At 34.7% G+C, this 20,123-nt stretch overlaps 1 protein-coding gene across 1 annotated transcript in view; it reads left to right on the top strand.

The window, feature by feature from the left end:
- Positions 1–20,123, top strand: part of POF1B (POF1B actin binding protein) — a 110,970-nt gene that overhangs the window by 39,885 nt on the left and 50,962 nt on the right. The window contains exons 4-5 of the mRNA XM_058441329.1: positions 4,043–4,225; positions 19,339–19,469. Of these exons, the coding sequence (XP_058297312.1) occupies positions 4,043–4,225; positions 19,339–19,469 (314 nt within the window). The remainder of the gene's footprint in view (positions 1–4,042; positions 4,226–19,338; positions 19,470–20,123) is intronic.

The following is a 20,123-nucleotide window of genomic DNA, read 5'->3' as shown; positions in this document are numbered from 1 at the left end:
AAGCTTCTAGTACATTTAAAAAATTCTGTTAAGCTCAAATCGACAGACCAAGTATAAAACTGCAGCAAAGCCACAGTAATTCTGTGGCATCTAGAGCCACAAGTCCTTCGTGCAGATTTGTTACTATAACCAACGGAGGTTTCATATTGCTCTTCTCAGTTCATACAAGCGTGTCCAGCCCAATGTCCAGGACTTGCCTGTTGGACATTCTTGAACTAGGGCAGTGTATTAGTTTCTTAGGGCTGCTGCAACAAAGTACCACAGACTGTATGGTTTAAAACAACAGAAATTTATTGTCTCACAGTTCTGGAGGCCAGAAGTCTGAAATTACTGTGTTGACAGGACTATGTTCTCTCTGAAGCTGCCAGAGAAGGAACTCTTCCATTCCTGTCTCCTTGCTTTTGGTAGCCTCAGACATTCCTTGGCTTGTAGATGCATCACTCCAATACTTCGTCTTCATATGGAAACTTTCCTGTGTGTCTTCACATCATCTTCCCTCTGTGTGTGTTTGTTTCTGTGTCCAAATTTGCGTTTTTATAAGGACACCAGTCATATTTTATTAGGGCCATCCTAATTACTTGATTATCTCTATAAAGACTCTGTCTCTAAATAGGGTCACATTCTGAGTTAATGGGGTTAAGACTTCACCATATCTTGGGTGCGAGAGGGTACAATTCGACCCATAATAGGCAGTTAAACACTATCAAATCAGTTGCGATAACAAAATCATTTTTTTCATACCCAAATCAAACTGACTAAAAAATTCTAGCTTTTCCTTTTTGAACTTTTTGGCATAAGAACTCATTTTATTTTTTATGAGCACTTGTGGACATTTGTTACCAGATTCATAGGAACTAATAGATTATTACTTACTTGTGTCCAGTCAAAATGAAGCAAACTTTCAGAATCATAAACATGAAAATCTTTAACATTTTGGTTTGCTTGGAAAGCTGGATATAGTCTGATGGGTTTGCTGTGGTATGTATTGAACACTTATCTTACCGAGAAGCAGCAGAATACTTCTGGACATTATGATACCAAACAGAAAAAATTTCATGAAATGTACCTATTCTTCAAGGGGTGTTTTCCTTTATAAGAAATCAAATTCTAACATCTGTCCTTTATCCAACTGGGCTACAAAAAATAAGTTTTGACACGTCTTAAATAGTAAGGAATGTTAGAGGCAAATCATTTCATGCTGCTTCTAGCTTCTTGTTTTAAAGAGAACAAATAGTGTTTCTAATTCTTGGACTCTAGAGTAAAAGGTTGAATATCTTGTACATTGTTGCTGTGCAGCTGAAACAACTAAAGACTAGCTCCTTTAAGAGAATACTGCTGCTATTTACTGTTAACTCAAATATTTACCTGTTTATGCCCACTTTTTCTTATTAATTACTTAAACAGTTTGGGAGTTTGGGAACCGCCATGAAAGCTGCCCAGTGTAAAAGGAACCATGCAGATAGAGCAAACTGCAATTGCATTGTCCTACTAGTTTCCTCAGTGATGCAGATAAACTAGGACAATCTGAGTAAAGCCAGAGTCTGGAAGAACCTGTTTACCGTCACATGTGACCAAATCAAATAGGACTAGCTCTTAGGAGATGAGAAATATTCAAGAAAAAAGAGATCTTTGTAGTGGAAGGGTGGTAAAGTGGTGCCAGGTGCAAGATAACTATCCAATTTGTATGATTTGTACTCATGATAATTCTTTTTACTCTATCAAAAAGGAAAAACAATATGACAAATCAGAAATGTTTGATCTTTCTGTACTTTAAAAATTCAGCTTATTATATCTTTTAAAAATATGATGAATATATGAACATTTGGCTTTAGAAAAAGAACTTTAGTGTAAGAATTGAAAACTGAAAACCTGCTAAGACCTCAGGGGTACCAGTAAATGGTTCACAGGCCAAATGGGCTCAGACTGCAAGGCACCCCAGATGATGGGAATGTCAGTGTTCTATTCAAGAGACAACTGATACATTAACAAAGGAAGATTTTTAAGAAACAGGTTTTGATTTCTTTATTGCTCTCTAGTGATGTGTGCTTTCCAAGAGTTTCCTAACTTGCTTTGTGAGGAACATACTGTTTTGTTTTGTTTTATTCCTTCAGGAAAGGTTCCATTTCAATAGCCTACAAGCTCTCCAATGAGTGATAGTCATCTCAGACTATCAGTGTAATTTTACCTCATTCCAGTATATGAAGATATTTTGTAACATAAAAGATAATAATAATGTAACATACATTCACCCCCAAAATTCCTAAACTGTAAAGATTTTAGTGCTAGTATATGTACAAAGTGTGATATTTGAAAAGAGTCTGGATAAAATGATAGCATGAACTTATTCTACAACCTTTATTATCTCTGTATCTATCAAGGCAACTTCTATTTGTAAAATGTGTTTATTTATATGTATTTCAGTTTTTCAAAATATTTTTGTATACATGAAAAGGTAATTTTTATACATGGAAAATTTTTAAAGTATAAAAAACATCGAAAGGAATAAAAAGAGCATTAAAAGGTATAGAGTGACAAATAAACCTCCTTATCCAGACACTTTTGTCCCCAGTTTCTCTTCCCAGAAGCAGCTACTCTTAAAACTATTTTGGTCTATGCATATCAAAGCAGTTATATATGTTTGTAAATGTATATGTCACTTTTAAAACATGTTACAGCAGAAAGAGAATACTATTTCATTCTTTTGTACTTTTTTCATTTAATATAGCTTGAAAATTGTTTCATATAAAAATGTAAAATATGAAGTGTTTTACTGTATTAATATAGGCCAACTTTCCATAGTCAAAAGGATATAGTGCATTGCATTTTTACTTTCAAAATTAATTGTATGTTCATACATGCAGAACTGTGATTCAAAATACAGTATGTTTCTTTTGAAAACAAGCTTCCAGATCTCTTATCGAAGTAGAATAATCACAAGATAAGAAAGCAAATTCAAGTATGCCTGAAATCCCCCAAACTAAAATAACTAGATATCTTTTCTTAGTCTGTGCTCTATACTTACCAGAAAAAAGCCATGACATATAAGCAGATAACAAAGATTTAGTTTAAAAACAACAAATTCCAGAATATCTTGAAGTCAGTGCAAATTCAGCTTAATATCCTAAAAGAAGTCTAAGCTGGAAATCATGAGTTCCAGTCCCAAGTTTGTCATTAATTAGCTGCGTTACTATGAGAAAATTATCTTACTTTTCTAGACCTCAGAGATTTTTTTCCATCTGCAAAATTAGTAGGGTAAATGATGATAAAGTTGATGATGACTATGACAATGATGATGATGTGATCATAATAATAATGTTTGTTACTCACCTACTTTGTAGTAATCAACTTATAGACATCAGTGTATTTACTCCTCATAGCACCCCTATGGAATATGTACCATCCTCACTTTTATAAATGGGAAAACGGAGGCTCATAAAGGTTGCATATACAGTTTCTCAAGATCAGAGTTAGTGATAAAATCAGAGTTAGAATCCACGTTTTCTAGGTCTGAAGTTTTGGTCGCTGTTTTTTTTTTATCTTTTTAAGAAATTTATCCTTAAGTTTCATAAGGATAAGAACTTTGCTCCTCACCCACTGTGATTCTAATGTGCTTCCTGACATTGAAAATCACTATATTATTTTTTAATTTTAAATTTACCTATATCTTCGGCATTATAGTGTTTTATGTAATTAGATTCTGAAGTGCCTACTGAATCATCAAAGTAATATTAATATTAATATTCATTATGGTTTTAGTGTTAAGTATAGCTGGAATATTAATTTAATTAGAACATGCAATGCCTTGGCCAATCTACATAAGTATTTGGATGGTCAAGACAACCTGATCAAATAAAAACAGAATTCAATACAAATTTGCCCAATGAAAAAAACTGAAAAAATATCACTAGTGAAAACTATAAATCCTAGGGTTTGAATTATAGTGAAAGAAAACATTAAGTTAAAAAAAAATGGTTCCAGTTGTTTTTCTTGATTAGTAATGTTTATCCTAAGTGGCTGTTTTTGGCATGTGTATGTGTCTTAGGGGTGCCATCCTCAGGTTCAATGCCGTCATCACATTGTCCAACAGCCCCAGGTCATCCACTCTGCACACTGGCAACAACCTGATTCTAGCCAGCAAATCCAAGCCATCACAGGAAATGATCCGATTTCTACAAATATTGGAAATGAACTGTGCCGTAGTGGATCAAGCCACATTCGTGAGCAGGTAAGATCAATCAGCTGATTCCTTAACAAACTGAAATAATGTTGTTGAACTCTTCTCATACCACTGTGCAGGTGCTCCCATTAAATTTTCATCAAAATACTGAGAAGTTATATCACTGGTATTTGTGCCTTGTCATAGCATTTTTAGAACAAATCTTCCCATCTTCTCTCAGAAGACAAAACAATTTAGGTCCATTAAGACATTAAATCTATGAGGTTAGTTATGAACTGGTTAATGAATACCTAATTTGTAACTGATCTTCAGTTCTAAAATGGGCCCAACATTTGTGCAATGTTAAATATTTTCACAAGGTATGGTATTTAAATGAACAATAAATTGGAAGTTATATTATCTAAGATGATTTTAACGGTCACATTTCACAAACTGGTATTTACTTCCTGTATGTCTTCTTTGAGAATATATACATACTTTCTGTATGTCTTCTTTGAGAATATATTATTTGACTTGAGAATCAAGTCAAAATATGTATAGATTTTATTATGTATCACATTGACAAAATAGAAACTAGAACTTAGTTGCTAAGGAGAAATCTCATGTAATACAATTCTTGGTAATTAATTTATGTTATGAAAACTTTGGAATCTTGTAAACATCTGCTATACAAGTGTTGAAGGAAAAAAGATTTTCTTGTATGTTGCTAAAGCTAACATTAATAACTGGAACAATGGGGAATCAACCATCACTTGTATTTTTCTAGATCTCCAATTGACCTCTTTCATAGGCACCTCTTACTAAAAGACAAAAGAAAACAGGAAAAAATAAAGAAGGAGCCAGCCCACATAAGAATTTGATTATTTTATATTAAATATACATGAGATTATTTCTAAGAACTGAAATTTTGAAATATACATTTTGGCCACATTAATCAAAAAGAACTACAAAAGATTTAAAATCCATGTTTTTTCAATCTAAGAAAAGCCTAGAGCCAGGTTCGGTGACTCACATCTGCATTTGCAGCACTTTGGTAGGCCAAGGCTGGAGGATCTCTTGAAGCCAGCAGTTCAAGACAAGCCTGGGCAACATAGTGAGACCCTTATCTCTACATTTTTTTTTAATTTTCTAATTTAGAAAAAAGCCTAAAATTGTCTTTCTTCTATATATCTGCACAGAAACACTGGCTTCTAGAATAACTCATAGAATACAATCCAGAAGGTATTGAATATTTACCTTAAGTGCATTAGATATAACCATAAAAGAGCCATTTTATTAGATTAGATCATTTGAAATTGTCATTTTTGTAGGCTGAAACTGGTATAATAGCAACAATTATATACAGTTCAACCTAATCCTTAACTTTGCTTTGCCTAAGTTTCCTCTAATAGGGGAAAGTGGCAGGCACATATAAAAGCATAATACAAACCAAAGTGTTTTCAGTCATAAAAGAGGAAAAAACAACACACTTTGGGAACAAAAGACTGAAGAAATTAATTTTGGCTGAGAGATCAAGGAAGGCTGTGTTGAGGAAGTAATTAACCTGGGCTTTGAAAAATGGGCAGAATTTCCATATATGGTATTGTGATATTGCATGGAAATATTATCCTAGGAAGAGGGAATCACGTAAACAAAGTTATGGATTTGGGAAAGTAAATTCTGGGTTTCAGAAGAAGTTAGGGGTTTGATTTGTATGGCATGAAAGACATGTGACAAGGAGTATTATGGTGTAGTGTTAATATGATACATTAAGGCCAGGTCATGAGATTCTTAAGTGTTAATTTAAAAACTTTGGGCTTTCTTTAGTAGGCAATGGAGGGTGAGTGAAGGTTGCTGAGTAGGAAAATACTAATAGATATGGCTGGCATATTGATTAATTTTCTTCTTACAATGATCAGATTAGGAAGGTGCTATTGTTGTCCTTATTGCTCATATAAGGTAACCGAGTTTCAAAGAGTTTAAATTATTTGCAAAGGCTTATACAGCTAGCATGCGGTAAAGCCAAGATTTATACATATGTAGGCTGACTCCAGAGCCCATTGATAGTTCCTCCTTGAATTTGGGTCATTTATGTGGAGAGTCCTTGAGCAATAGTATAAACATAAAGAAAGCCCTTGGTTAAGAAGAGTCTGCCACAGGGAAGGTATTGGTGACAGCAAGCAGACTAGTTTCAGGGTATAGAGACCTGGGTTCTTGTCCTAACTCTGTTCCTCTCAAGCTATGTGTTCTTAGTAATACAAAATCTCTCAGCAACATCCTCATCCATAAAATACTAAATAAAAATATGTGCTGGAAAGTTTTTATAAACTACAAAGTCTACAACTTGAAAAAAATCAATGGAGAAAACTTTGCAAATAAAAGATGATTAGAAGCTATTTCAGTAGTCTAGGTGTAAAACAAAGTAGAATAATGACAATAGAAATGGTAGGAGGGACAATTATCAGAGATGGGAGCTGTATGACAGGATTAAGAGTTTTGTCCAGTGGCAACAGTAATGTTATGATATTCTTTCCCCAGCTTAGTACATCTAATAATACATTTGATTAGATTATATGTTGTCTACTCAGTAAAGGGGCGGAGTTGGGTAACTAATGTATCACTTTTTTATTATTCATACTGTAGTTTGAGATTTCTATGTAGCTTCTGTAAAGGCTGGAGGATTTTTTCTTTAATTTTATTAAATTCTGCTTTTTTCCACTTTAGATCATCTCTTTTTATTATACTTTAAGTTGTCGGATACATGTACAGAACGTGCAGGTTTGTTTACATAGGTATACACGTGTCACGATGGTTTGCTGCACCCATCAACCTGTCATCTACATTAGGTATTTCTCCCAACACTATCCCTCCGCAGCTCCCCACCCCCAGCTTTTTCAATATTTTATAAGGATAAAGTTGAAGTGCTGCTGAAAATAGAATAGGCCCTTGGAAGCACTAGTCTATTGGAAGCTTAGAGTTAGTAATTTCACTTGTATAGATTACATTGGATTGTAATGTAACATTGGATTGTAACAGGGTCCATTCTTGCTCAGAGTGATGACAGGGTAACCTGCTTGTGCAGATCCCATGGACAAAGGAGGGAGTTCTCCCACCTAGGCACCTTGATGTTTACATGTCCTCTGTAGTGATACGTGGGTAGAAGAGTATCTTTAAAGAGTGATGCGCAGACATAGATTAGGCTCTTTTAAAACTAAAGTAGGACCTATTTTCACAGTTTGTGTTTAGAGTTAAACTGTAATTTGGAAGGAACGTCGTGAAGAGGAATAGAACACAGGCATTCAGTTTAATTATCTGAATTTATAAAACCTGATCCTGCTGAGCTGTATGATCTTCAGCAATAGACTTAGCTGGACTGAACCTCAGTTTCTACATCTCTAAAAGGGGAAGAATCATACTTTAATGTACAATATATCCTACAAGAGGATTAAATGAGATAAAATATGTAAAGCACCTATCCTAGTGTCAAGTACGTAGCAGATGCTGAAATTAATGTTTGATTATTGATCTTCTTGCCCCAACTCTGGGTCGCAAATGTTTCAAATCACCAATATAAGAAATTAGTTTCATTGTAAGGCTATTTTTAGATGAAACTAGATCACCGTTAAAGTACTTTCCCCAAAGTGAAAGGCATTAAAAATATTTTTCAAAATCAGATATCTAAAACCGTGGCTTTAAAATATTTTTATAAAATTAATTTATGTACATTTTCCATGGTCCTCCCTACTAATATCACCCTTTTGATTTCAAATTCAAAATATTACAAGTTACATGTACTTCCCTGAAGAAATTAAGGATAGCATGCTGTGATCATTTTCCTGTCATTAGCAAGGAACAGATAATTTTATACTTGTTGATGACAGGGAAAAGCTCAGCTGAACTCATTATACAAGTTGTCATATAGGTGGTGTTTGTAAGAAATATTCAAATAAGTGTATATAGTGTGTGTGCAACTCTCTTCGACTTGGCTTAAGGATTCAGGGAAGTCTTCTGTAGTCATGGGAAGATGTAAAGGGAACAGTCCTGATCACCTGGATAGTGCTATTGCCAATGAAAAATACTCCAATTTGTGATGTGATGCCTTTAATGAATTGACAAAAAAAAATCAGATCTTAGTGTCAGGTGCTTTTTCTGGCAGGTCTCTGGGAAGCTCGCTATAATGTTTATTTAACATGTCATTCACCAATGATAGAATTTCAGGGCGGTTAGTTCAATAAACTCAGCAGTTCTGTCTATCCCCTCGCTCATTAACAGGTGGCTCAAGTTCCTCTCCATGTTTATTGCCCTCTTCAATCCCATTACTGAAAATGAGTGCCTTTTATGTAAACTTGTATCCCCTGCTGTTGCTTCCACAAATTTAATTAGTGTCCATTTGGGGCCTATCTTTTCCCAACACAACCTTATCTGTCTTCTGCAACCTCTGCAGCCTCTTACTATGAAACCTTTTAGAACTATTGTTTTATGGCAAATTCAACTTTCTTTTTAACACATTGTTACTTATTTGCTTTTTTATAAATTAGTTTTTTAGTTAAAGTAATATATGTACATAGTTTAAAAGGCCAAATAGTAGTAAAAGGCATATAACAAACAGCAATTCCCTGTCCCTACCCTCTTCACCACCCAGAGCTGATCCCCAGAGGCAATGATTTTCTTTTTATTTTATTTTATTTATTTATTTTTTTTTTTTTTTGAGACGGAGTCTCGCTCTGTCGCCCAGGCTGGAGTGCAGTGGCATGATCTCTGCTCACTGCAAGCTCCGCCTCCCGGGTTCACGCCATTCTCCTGCCTCAGCCTCCCGAGTAGCTGGGACTACAGGCGCCCGCCACTACGCCTGGCTAATTTTTTGTATTTTTAGTAGAGACGAGGTTTCACTGCATTAGCCAGGATGGTTTTGATCTCGTGACCTTGTGATCTGCCTGCCTCAGCCTCCCAAAGTGCTGGGATTACAGGCGTGAGCCACCGCGCCTGGCCAATCATTTTCAATTGTTAGCTTTGTCTTGTGATATTTACTTGCATTTAGCTAAATAGCTATATATAAAGCTAAATGGCATGCATGTATTTTTAGTATGCATAAACTTATAGTATGGATATACTTATGCTGCTATGTCTTGATTTATCAGTGTTATATATTATCTGTTGATAATTCTGACACACAAAGGTTTAATTAATCTCTCATCCAACTGTTTTCATCGCTTCCATCCTCCCAATATAGTTAAATCTCCATTTATTTTTGGTAAATCAGTGTTCAGTGTTTATATTATTATTGCTATAAAATATCGTTTACTGCTGAACCAAATTGTGTATTATTTTGCTTCTTTTATTCACACAACTTTTTGCTGGTGTTAATAATTCTCTAATTTTTTTCATTTGCTTGGTTTTTGTGTATCTACTGTTAATTCTTTTCCCAATACACAAATGTTCTGGTTCCTATCGATCAATTATCCCTTATCAGCTTTCTACTCTCCTTGAAACTCTGTAATCCATATACACCACCCGCCTTGGTTTGAATTATCACTCTCTACTGACATTTTGGTCACTCTCTCTGTCTTTCAACAGTTTCATCAGCCAACTTACAATCTTCTCTCCACTTCCTGCTGAATCTAGAATCATCTATAAGAACTTCGCCACCCACATCAGTACCCTTTCCCACACTGTCTTCATGGTTCTTCCTCACTCTCAATTTTTTTCATTTCTACATCTTTAGTTCACATAGCCTTTGGCCAGTCCTTGAATTTATATCTTCACTTGAAACTGTTTAACCTGGGATTCTGAATGTCTCTTTCTCTTGCCATCACATTCTTATTTTGTCTCTTACTCTCTCATTTCTGTTTAACGTCACCTTCACCAAACTCTCCAGCCCTCAATTCTAAGCCACACTGGTTTCCATTGTCAGCCAGTTCAGCAATGATCTTGCTAGAATCCCTTCTCCTTTTACTGGCATCACTTTGCTGATCCTTTGCTTTGTGTAGGCTGCCATCCACCTTCTGTGCCCCTAGATTTTGACTTCTTTGTATACTAGAGAAAGTCTTCAGACTAAACCAATTTAGTCTAGTACAGATTGTCTCGGTCTTTCTGGACTCCCACCATTGTTAAAGAGCCTTTTTAATTGATTCTAATCAACTCATTACCAGTCTTCAATGTCTAATTCTTATGTGTCCCACCCTGCTTATACTGCAAGTCTCACTGCTGATGTCTCCCTCTCTGCAGGTAGCCTTGCCTTCTACTAACAATGGATGGTGGAACTCAAACTTTAGTGGGCACCAGAATCAATTGGAAGAATTATTTAAGGAGAGATTGCTGGGGCCTGATAATCTGCATTTTCAAGTTCCCTGGTTACCCTAATGCTACTTTACTGGCCCAGGGACCACGATTTTGGTTCACCACATGAATTCCTTCAATGCTCCACTTTACTGAAAAATTTTTCTATACCTTCAGCAAACTTCTGATTCTTTTGATCTTCAAGAATGAAGACTCTAACTTTGTGATCAGGGTGACTCCCTTTGTGACCCTACCATTCTATTGACTTATAATCTCATCTCTTTTGTTCCTTTCATCTGAAAAATTTCCAAAGGAGGGAGGCATACTCTCAGATGCTATATTCTCACTACTCACACATTCCTCAACACTGCAAACCAGATTCTAGCTTCACTATGTTCCTGAAACTGCTTTTATTGACCTCCAAGTTGCGGAATCCCACTTACTTTTCTTGCCCCTCATTTTGTTTTAGTTCTACTGCGTTTAGCACTGCTAATCTATTCTATTCTTGATATCTTTCTTTCCATTATACTGTACTGCAGCTTCTATGGCTTCTTCTCAGGCACTTCTTTCTTCTTTCATCTGGACCTCTTCTCCAAGGACGTGTTCTTGGCCCCTGATATAGTTTGGCTGTGTACCCACCAAAATCTCATCTTGAATGATCATGTGCTGTGGGAGGGACCCAGTGGGAGATAACTGTATCATGGGGACAGGTCTTTCCCATGCTATTCTTGTGACAGTGAGTAAGTCTCATGAGATCTGATGGTTTTATAAGAGGGAGTTTCCCCACACAAGCTCTCTCTTTTTGCCTGCTGCCATCCATGTGAGACATGGCTTGGTCTTCCTTATCTCCCACCATGATTGTGAGGCCTCCCAAACCATGTGGAACTGTTAGTCCATTAAACCTCTTCCTTTTATAAATTGTCCATTCTCAAGTATGTCTTTATCAGCAGCATGAGAACAGACTAATACAGCCCCCCTTCTTTTTTCTCTACCCTCTATCCCTTGACAACATGATATAAAATCTTGACGTTTGCTACTACTTTTGTATGGACAACACCCAAAACTTTCTCAGCTCCAATGCATCATTTTTAATTGCCTAACTGACATCTCTACTTGACTGTCCCACAGTCATCTCAAACGAATCATATCAGCTTTTCACTCTTTCTCATCTATTAATGATATATCCAGTGCTTTATTTACTAGTCTTAATATTTAACATCTTTTTTTACTGTTCTGTCTACTTTGCCACTCCACACCTAATCAGTTGTCATAGTTTGATGATTCTTTCTTCATACAACCTCTCTCATACAGCTGAAAGTTAGGTTTTCTTCTTGGAACTCTTAGCATTTGATCTGTAGCTCTCGTTAGAGCCCTTGTTGCAGAATTCCCATTGTTTATGAGAAAAAGGTTTGCAAATTCTTGATACTCACTTTGTAGTACAAGAAAATATCATACATTTTATTTTCCCATGAGAAAGAATAATTTACGCTGTTCAAATGTTATGATTCAGTCACTTATACTCATTATAAAATTACAACCCAAACCACCTACATTGTTTTTAATTGATTTGGAAAAGAAGAATGTCAAACTGGAAACACACACTCACACACCAAAAGGAAGTGCGAATAACTTTGCATAAGTTTCACTAAATCCATTTCAGTGTGATTTGTTACAGCACCTCTTACAACCAGTGCTTTTCCCTCTGTTCTGCTTAATATGTAGCTCCAATTTTATCCTTTATTATAATCAACTTTCTCACTACTTACTTACCTTGAAAGATTAGGCTATTAAAAGGGATGTCCTTAATATTTCTTTTGATGAACAAGATGAGTTGATGCAGAATCAGCATTATTATTATTTTTATGGTGATAAAAATATTTTTATCCAACAAATGTTTACTTAGGACTTATTATATTCAGGCACCATGCTAGGCACTAGAACTTAAAAAACAACAGTATCTCTACTCCCAGGCAGCTGAGAGTCTTATAGAAAATGAGGCAATTGTCTTTCATTTCTTCTGTCATTTCAGTAGCAAACTGTACATATGCCTTAAATTAAAGAAAACTATTTGCACAATTGTTTAATAATTTACTGAGCATTTCCCCCCTATTTAATTTTATTTGATGCCTTCTGCAATTTTATAAAATAAGTACTAAATTGCCTACATAATACAGTTGAGAAATACAGGCACAGAGAAGTTAAGCAATTTACTTAACTCACAAATGGGAAATGGAAGCTTCACATTTGTTCTCAAATTCAATTCTTTTTTCATTGCAACACTTTGCTATCTATGTTTTTTCACATAGAAAGTTAAATTAGTTCTTTATTTCAAGTACAGAACTGTTATAGTTAAAGAAGTCTTCATTTTAGAATTGTGACTATTGTAGAGTACATTCAATTCAGTGACAACATGTGTTGAAAATCTAATATGAACCAGAAGGTGGGGCAAGATGGACAAAGAGAAACTTCCACTGATTGTCCTCCCTACAGGAACACCAAAATTAACAACTAGCTACATACAAAAAAAATGCATCTTCATAAGAACCAAAAATTAGGTGAGTGATCACAGTACCTGAATGTAACTTCGTATCACTGAAAGAGGCACTGATGAGGGTAGGAAAAACAGTCTTGAATTGCTGATGCCACCCATCCCTCATAACCTGACAGAGGCTGTGTGGCAGGGAGAGAGAATCTGTGTGCTTGAGGGAGGGAGAGCAAGGTGAGTGTGGGACTTTGCATTGGAACTCAGTGCTGCCAAAATTGGGCAGAACTCAACTGACTTCAAATTATACTGCAGAGCTACAGTAACCTGGTAAAATAGCCTGGTAATGGCATAAAACAGACACATAGATGAATGGAATAGAATAGAGAACGCAGAAACAAATTCATGTATCTATAGTGAACTCATTTTCAACCAAGGTGCCATGAACACGCATTGGGAAAAGGACAGTTTCTTCCACAAACTGTGCTGGGAAAACTGGGTATCCATATGCAAAGGATGAAATTAAACCTCTATATCTCACCATATACAAGAATAAAATCAAAATGGACTAAAGACATAAATCTAATGCCTCAAACTATGAAACTACTACAAGAAAACATTGAGGAGAATATCCAGGACATTGGACTGGGCAAAGATTTCTTGAGTAATAACCCAGAAGCACAAACAACTGAAGCAAAAATGAACAAATGGGATTACATCCAGTTAAAATCTTCTGTACAGCTTTTAACTTGTGAAGAGACAACCCACAGCGTGAAAGAAAATATTTGCATACTACCCATCTGACAAGGAAGTAATAACCAGAATATATGAGGAGCTCAAACAACAGGAAAAAATCTAATAATTTAATTTTTTAAAATGGGCCAAGTATCTGAGTAGAGATTTCTCAATAGAAGGTGTACAAATGGCAAACGGGAGGTGTAAAAATGTGCTCAACATCATTGATCATCAGAGAAATGCAAATCAAAACTACAGTGAGAGATTATCTCACCCCAGTTAAAATGGATTTTATCTAAAAGACAGGCAATAACACATGCTGGTGAGTATGTGGAGAAAAGGGAACCATAGTACACTGTTGGTGGGAATGTAAATTAGTGCAACTACTATGGAGAACAGTTTGGAGGTTCCTCAAAAAACTAAAAATAGAGCTACCATATGATCCAGCAATTCCACTGCTGGGTATATACATAAAAGAAAATAAATAACCAACATTTGGAAGGAATCTAAAAATTTTCTTTATCCAACAGTCTAATGGATAAAGAAAATTTGGTACATATACACAATGAAGTACTATTCAGCCATAAAAAGAATGATATCCTGTCAGTTACAATAACATGGGTGGAAAAGGAGGACATTATGTTAAGTGAAATAAGCCAGGCACAGAAAAACAAGTATCACATGTTTTCACTTATTTGTGGAAACTAAAATATAAAACATTAGAACTCATGGAGATAGAGAGTAAGGTATGGTTACCAGAGGTTGAGAAGGGTAGTGGGGCGGGGGTGAGAGAGTATTAGGGATTGTTAATGGGCACAAAAAAGAATTAGAAAGAATAAGATCTAGTATTTGATAGAAAAACAGTGTAACTATAATCAACAATAATTTAATTGTACATTTAAAAATAACTAAAAGAGCATTATGAATTGTTTGTAACACAGAGAAAGCATAAATACTTAAGGTGATGGATACCCCACTTACCTTGATGTGATTATTACATATTGTATGCCTGTATGAAAATATCTCATATATCCCATAAATATGTACATCTACTGTATACACACAAAAATTAAAAATTAAAGAAAAAGAAAAAATATAAAAGATAATCTAATATGCACTAGGTAGCATCATTTCTTTATTAAAATATCTACATAGATTAAAATAATAGTGAGGATTTTCAGAACCTAATATCCTTTTACTTTTTCTCTTGTTAGAATTGCTACTCCTGGTATAAAATAGGGAGAGACCAATTATTTATTTTTACCTCATTAGCCAAATGACATTGTATCCAAAATGCATTTAATTTTGTCAGGGATTAATGCCCACTGGATTAACTATGTTTGAATCAGTCTAACAGATATTAAATGTTCCAAATCAAGGCAAAATCAAGTAGTAATCTTATACATCCAAAACTGTCACCATATCCTTATAATTTTTGCTGGACATATATATATAATCTATACGTTATAACATTTTTACTAATAGTGAGGTTTTCCATTGCCATGCAACAATTCAAAACTTACTACCCAGTTGGATCTTAATACAGCAGATCTTATTACTTAATATTTTCATGACCTTTTAGGAGTTTAGTTACTTAGATATAATTGCTTTTATATAACATGGCATTTTAAGTGCTTTATAATCTCTAAACAACCCTTCTAAATAGGTGAAACATGCACATATTTAAGCCAGTTACCTAGTAGGAATAAATTTAATTAAGCCAAGACTGTTCTATTGGATTGTCATTTGTTCCTTGACTACAAACTATCCCTACCCCTGAGAAGCATTCTAACAAATGTTTGTTCTTAAGCTGAAGGGAAACCAGGCAAGAGAATATAGATAGCTCAGCTGAAATCAGCAACTATTGATTGTGCCTTACAATCACTACCACTGAACTATGTAAATATGGTTGGTTAAGTGTGTTGCCTTTGAATATGAAAGTTTATAAAGTGTGGAGGCTAGCAAGAAAAGTCCACCTACTACTCATAGACCACAAATATGAAACAACACCCCAAATTGGAACTAGGTCAAGAACTTCCAAGGCAGTAGTGAGGTGAGGTTTGTAATTTCTCTTCAGAAATGACTTTCTTTTGAAATTACTTCCTTTCTACAGATTTTTCTGGAAAATGGACACTAATTTGCCTCTGGTTGCACACTTAAGCATTGTTGCTTTGCCTTGAGTTTGCTGGAGCAATTATCATCATGGGCTTCTCATCTATAATTAGAGACAAGGAATTAGACTGGCAGTTATTATAGTCAAATAGTGATCTGATTAAACGTACTTCATTGATGCATGCTCACGAATCTAACAATTTTTGTAATTTTTTAGAAAATTATCATGTTTTTATATTTGTATATGTTTATATTCTTCAGCACAGCCTGTATTCCTTCCTTGATTATAGATAAACAACTAAATTCATTATCCAAGATTAACATTTGAGATAGCTCTCATTCATCAGGCAGATGAGTATATATGAGGTGCTGCTATATTTCAAGTCAGTATTGTAACGGGGAGAAAACTTCTATCCATTACTGCTACCATTATTCTGGCCCAAGGCACTCATGTATCCTTGGGACGACTTCTATCTTGGCTTTCTCAAGGCAACAAAAAAGATAGCTTTGAGCCAACTCTAAAAGCTATGTCAAAACACACCCACAAATAGTTCCATTAAAATTAAGAAACTCCAAAGAGCTGTGATTTAGTAATGGAAAATATTGCTAACTAGCACGACACAGTTTATGGTTAGGAAATTTCACCTTGGTCTTGAGTAATAGTCCTGACTTAACAATAGATGAGAGTTTTAATTCCCTCAGTCCTCTCCCCTCCCAAATTTGAACCCAAATGGATTATGGATTCCAAAAGGGCTGCTTTGGTCCTTATCTTATGATTTTCCTAAACACATTGACTGTTTAAATGAGACATAATTCTGAATAACGACTTACCTGCTTTTGACTTTCATTTCCTGAGAGGAGTCAATCACTGAGAATCTGATGGACATTATCCAGAAGTCTAAGTAGAACTCAAATACCAGCCTCCAACTCTACAAGGAGTTCAGTTTAGTTGCTCCAATTAGACTGTGTGATGATACTGACTCTTCCTAGTAGGGAAGGTACAAGGGATCACCATGATATTCCTAAGGAAGGGCTGCCTATACTTTTGCTGACTTTGTTAACCATTTGTTGTTGTTGCTGTTGTTGTCGTTGGCGGCTTTAAGAGAGAAATCTGTAAAAAAATTCCAGAATTACTAGCACTTGGGGGCAGTTCTAATCAGATAGATGATTTCTTTCAATGCAACAAGTTTTAGTGAGCAGCTATAGAGTATTTAATCAGTATTGTATTAAATACTATCAAATATACCAAAAAGTATGACTCATTTTTGTTTATTTCTTTTGTGGTAAAAAGAGGGTGCTGAGAAAACAAGACTTACATCTGTATAATAAAACAATTCAAAATAATTGAGCACAAAGAGCTGAATTGAATTAGCTTGTTGGCTGGCATAGTTTTAGTTTTCATGGATATGGTAGATTTTGAGATGAGTTTCAAAGGATGGGTAAGATTTGGATACACAACAAGAAGGACAGAGGGTATTTAAGCAGAAAACAATGTGAGTAAAATCCTAGGGGCAGGAATGTATGGTGTGTGCCCCAAAGAGTGAAATCTACTATGGCTGAAGGAGAGAATGTACTGGGAAAAAAATAAATTTATGTTTATGTAAATATTTAAAGGTTTTATATAGAATATGTAGATACAGACATATGAATCTATATCTATGTTCATATATCTACATCTCTATATATGCACTACTTGTTAATTCTATGATATTTAAACATACTCTGTGATAATATTGACTTTACAGGTTTACCCATCTACTCATGCCTTCACATGTGAGATTTTATTCTTTTTAAGAAATAATCATTATTTACTCAGGAAAGCAACTCCAAAGGGTACATGGACAAGATAACTAACATTGTGGTATATTCATCTAGACTGAACAAAAATGTGATGATACTACACTTTTTTTGTGTCTCACTTTTTTTCACTGACCAATATTTATGAACGATTTTTGTGTCACAGATGTAATGATGAAAACTTATCTTTGCTTACTTTGCAATTCTTCCATTCGCCTTAGAATGTACAGTTTTTTAAGGTCTGCATTCAGAGGAGGGTTGAAAAGGAAGTATCAGTAGTCAAATTCAAATCCATTTACCATCTATATGCTTAAGAATAAATGTGTTTTTAGGGCACTTGGTTTCACATGCAATGTTGAAAGTAGTATGGAGTGTAACGTAAATTATTATCCTCCAGGCAGTGAGTTTTGGGGATGGGAGCCACAGTGCCCAATAGTATTGAAAAGATTGATACCCAAGAATAGGAAGCCAATAGAATGTGTCTTATTTAGGACACTGTTTATAGTAATTTGCATCTAGGATTTCAAATGTCTCTGAAGTCTATGAGTTCTCTACAGTTGGCCCTGAGCTACTCTTTCCCATGTGAGACTGACTAAATATTGGCTTTAAATAATAAACGGGGGAAGTCAAACAAGAAATACGTTAAAACACATTGAATTGAGTAGGTTTATTTATCTACCTTTAAGATATACTAACAAATCAGGCTGACTTTCACTTAGAATATGCAAGTCCAACTGGAAGTAATTCTTCTATAGTCAGTATAATTTAAAAATCAGTATGTCGAAGATATATCTGCACTCCCATGTTGATTGCAGCACTATTAACAATATCCAAGATATGAAATCAACCTAAGTGTCCATCAATGGATAAGTGGATAAAGAAAATATGGTATGTGTATACACAGTGTACACAATGGAGTATATTCAGCCATAAAAAGGAATAAAATCCTGTCATTTGGGCAACATTGATAAGCCTGGAGGACATTATGTAAACCGAAATAAGCAGAGCACAGAAAGATAAATATCACATGTTCTCACTTATATGGGGGAGCTAAATATATAAATATATTGATGTCATGCAAGTAGAAAGTAGAATAGTGGTAGCAAGAGGCTTAGAAGGGAGGAGGAAGAAAGTATAGGAAGAGATTGGTTAACAAATCCAAAACTACCACTATGTAGAAAAAATAAGTTCCAGTGTTCTATAACACTGTAGGGAGACTATAGCTAACAGAAATTTACTCTATATTTTCAAATATCTAGCAGAGAGGATTTTAAATGTTCTCACCATGAAGAAATGATTATTGTTTGAGATGATGGATATGCTATTATCCTGATTTGATTATTACGGATTGTACGCAGGTATTGAAATAGCATACTAAAACTCATAAATATGTACCTTTATTATGTTTCAATTAATTTTTAATTTTAAAAATTAATAAAAAATATAATTCACATTTTCTTTTTCCACAGGAGACATATGAATAAGCCATGTGATTTAATTTACTCATTTTGCTGTTTTATTTAAATGCCTATATTCAAGAATGTTTATGCTATTCAAGTTTCGCTTTCATTCGAGAATCGAGTGAAATGAAGTTGAAATTGCCTTTGCAATGTTGATTTTTCTTTAAATTTCTCCCACATTAAAAAATGTATCTCTGAAAAAAATGGCTTGATTTATGTGATGACTTTAATAGGTTATCTTTCTTTCGCTTCACATAAAAATATCTATGAACTTAGAAAAACTTAATATTGCTTACAATTGTAATTGATGTTTGCTTCAGGTGATAATTCAGGATGATGGCCCTGAAAAATTGGACCCCAGATATTTTGGAGAGTTGCTTGCTGATCTGAGCCGTAAGAATACGGATCTATATCACTGCTTATTAGAACATTTGCAGAGAATTGGAGGAAGGTACTGTAAACATATTATTTGGCTTGATGTTGTAGCTACCAAACATTTTACAACATTCTAGTACTTTAAAAATAGACTTCAGTTTTAGGTTCACAGCAAAAACTCTAGTACTTTCTATTTTTTTATTTTTTTTATTATACTTTAAGTTCTAGGGTACATGTACACAACGTGCAGGTTTGTTACATATGTATGTATACATGCGCCATGTTGGTGTGCTGCATCCATTAACTCGTCATTTACATTAGGTATATCTCCTAATGCTATCCCTCCTCCCTCCCCCTAGGTAACAGGGCAGATATGAGCAAATGTCTCATTTTAAGAGTTAATGTAGATTATAAAAATCATCAGACAAAAAACAAAAAACATAAGCCCTTTTAGGATTAGTAAAGAATTCCATGTACCTTCCTTTGTGATGTACTTTCATGGCACAAGCAACATCTTGGGCAAGGAGCTCAAAAATGCATGGCATACTATAACTTGTTTTAAGATATCACACTGATGATATTAGGTACAGTCCTACTGCCAACACACCACTGTTTGTCTTCCACTTATGTGATTTCAACATATGTAGGCCAGAGTTTAAAATATATTTGATATGTCATATATTATATATAAACTTTGTGTATTATTATTACATTAAATTAAAAATATATC

Source organism: Hylobates moloch, unplaced genomic scaffold (genome assembly GCF_009828535.3).
Source record: "Hylobates moloch isolate HMO894 unplaced genomic scaffold, HMol_V3 SCAFFOLD_7, whole genome shotgun sequence".
Lineage (NCBI taxonomy): Eukaryota > Metazoa > Chordata > Mammalia > Primates > Hylobatidae > Hylobates > Hylobates moloch.
Note: the sequence above shows the minus strand (reverse complement) of the source record. Positions and strands in the feature narration are given on the sequence as shown.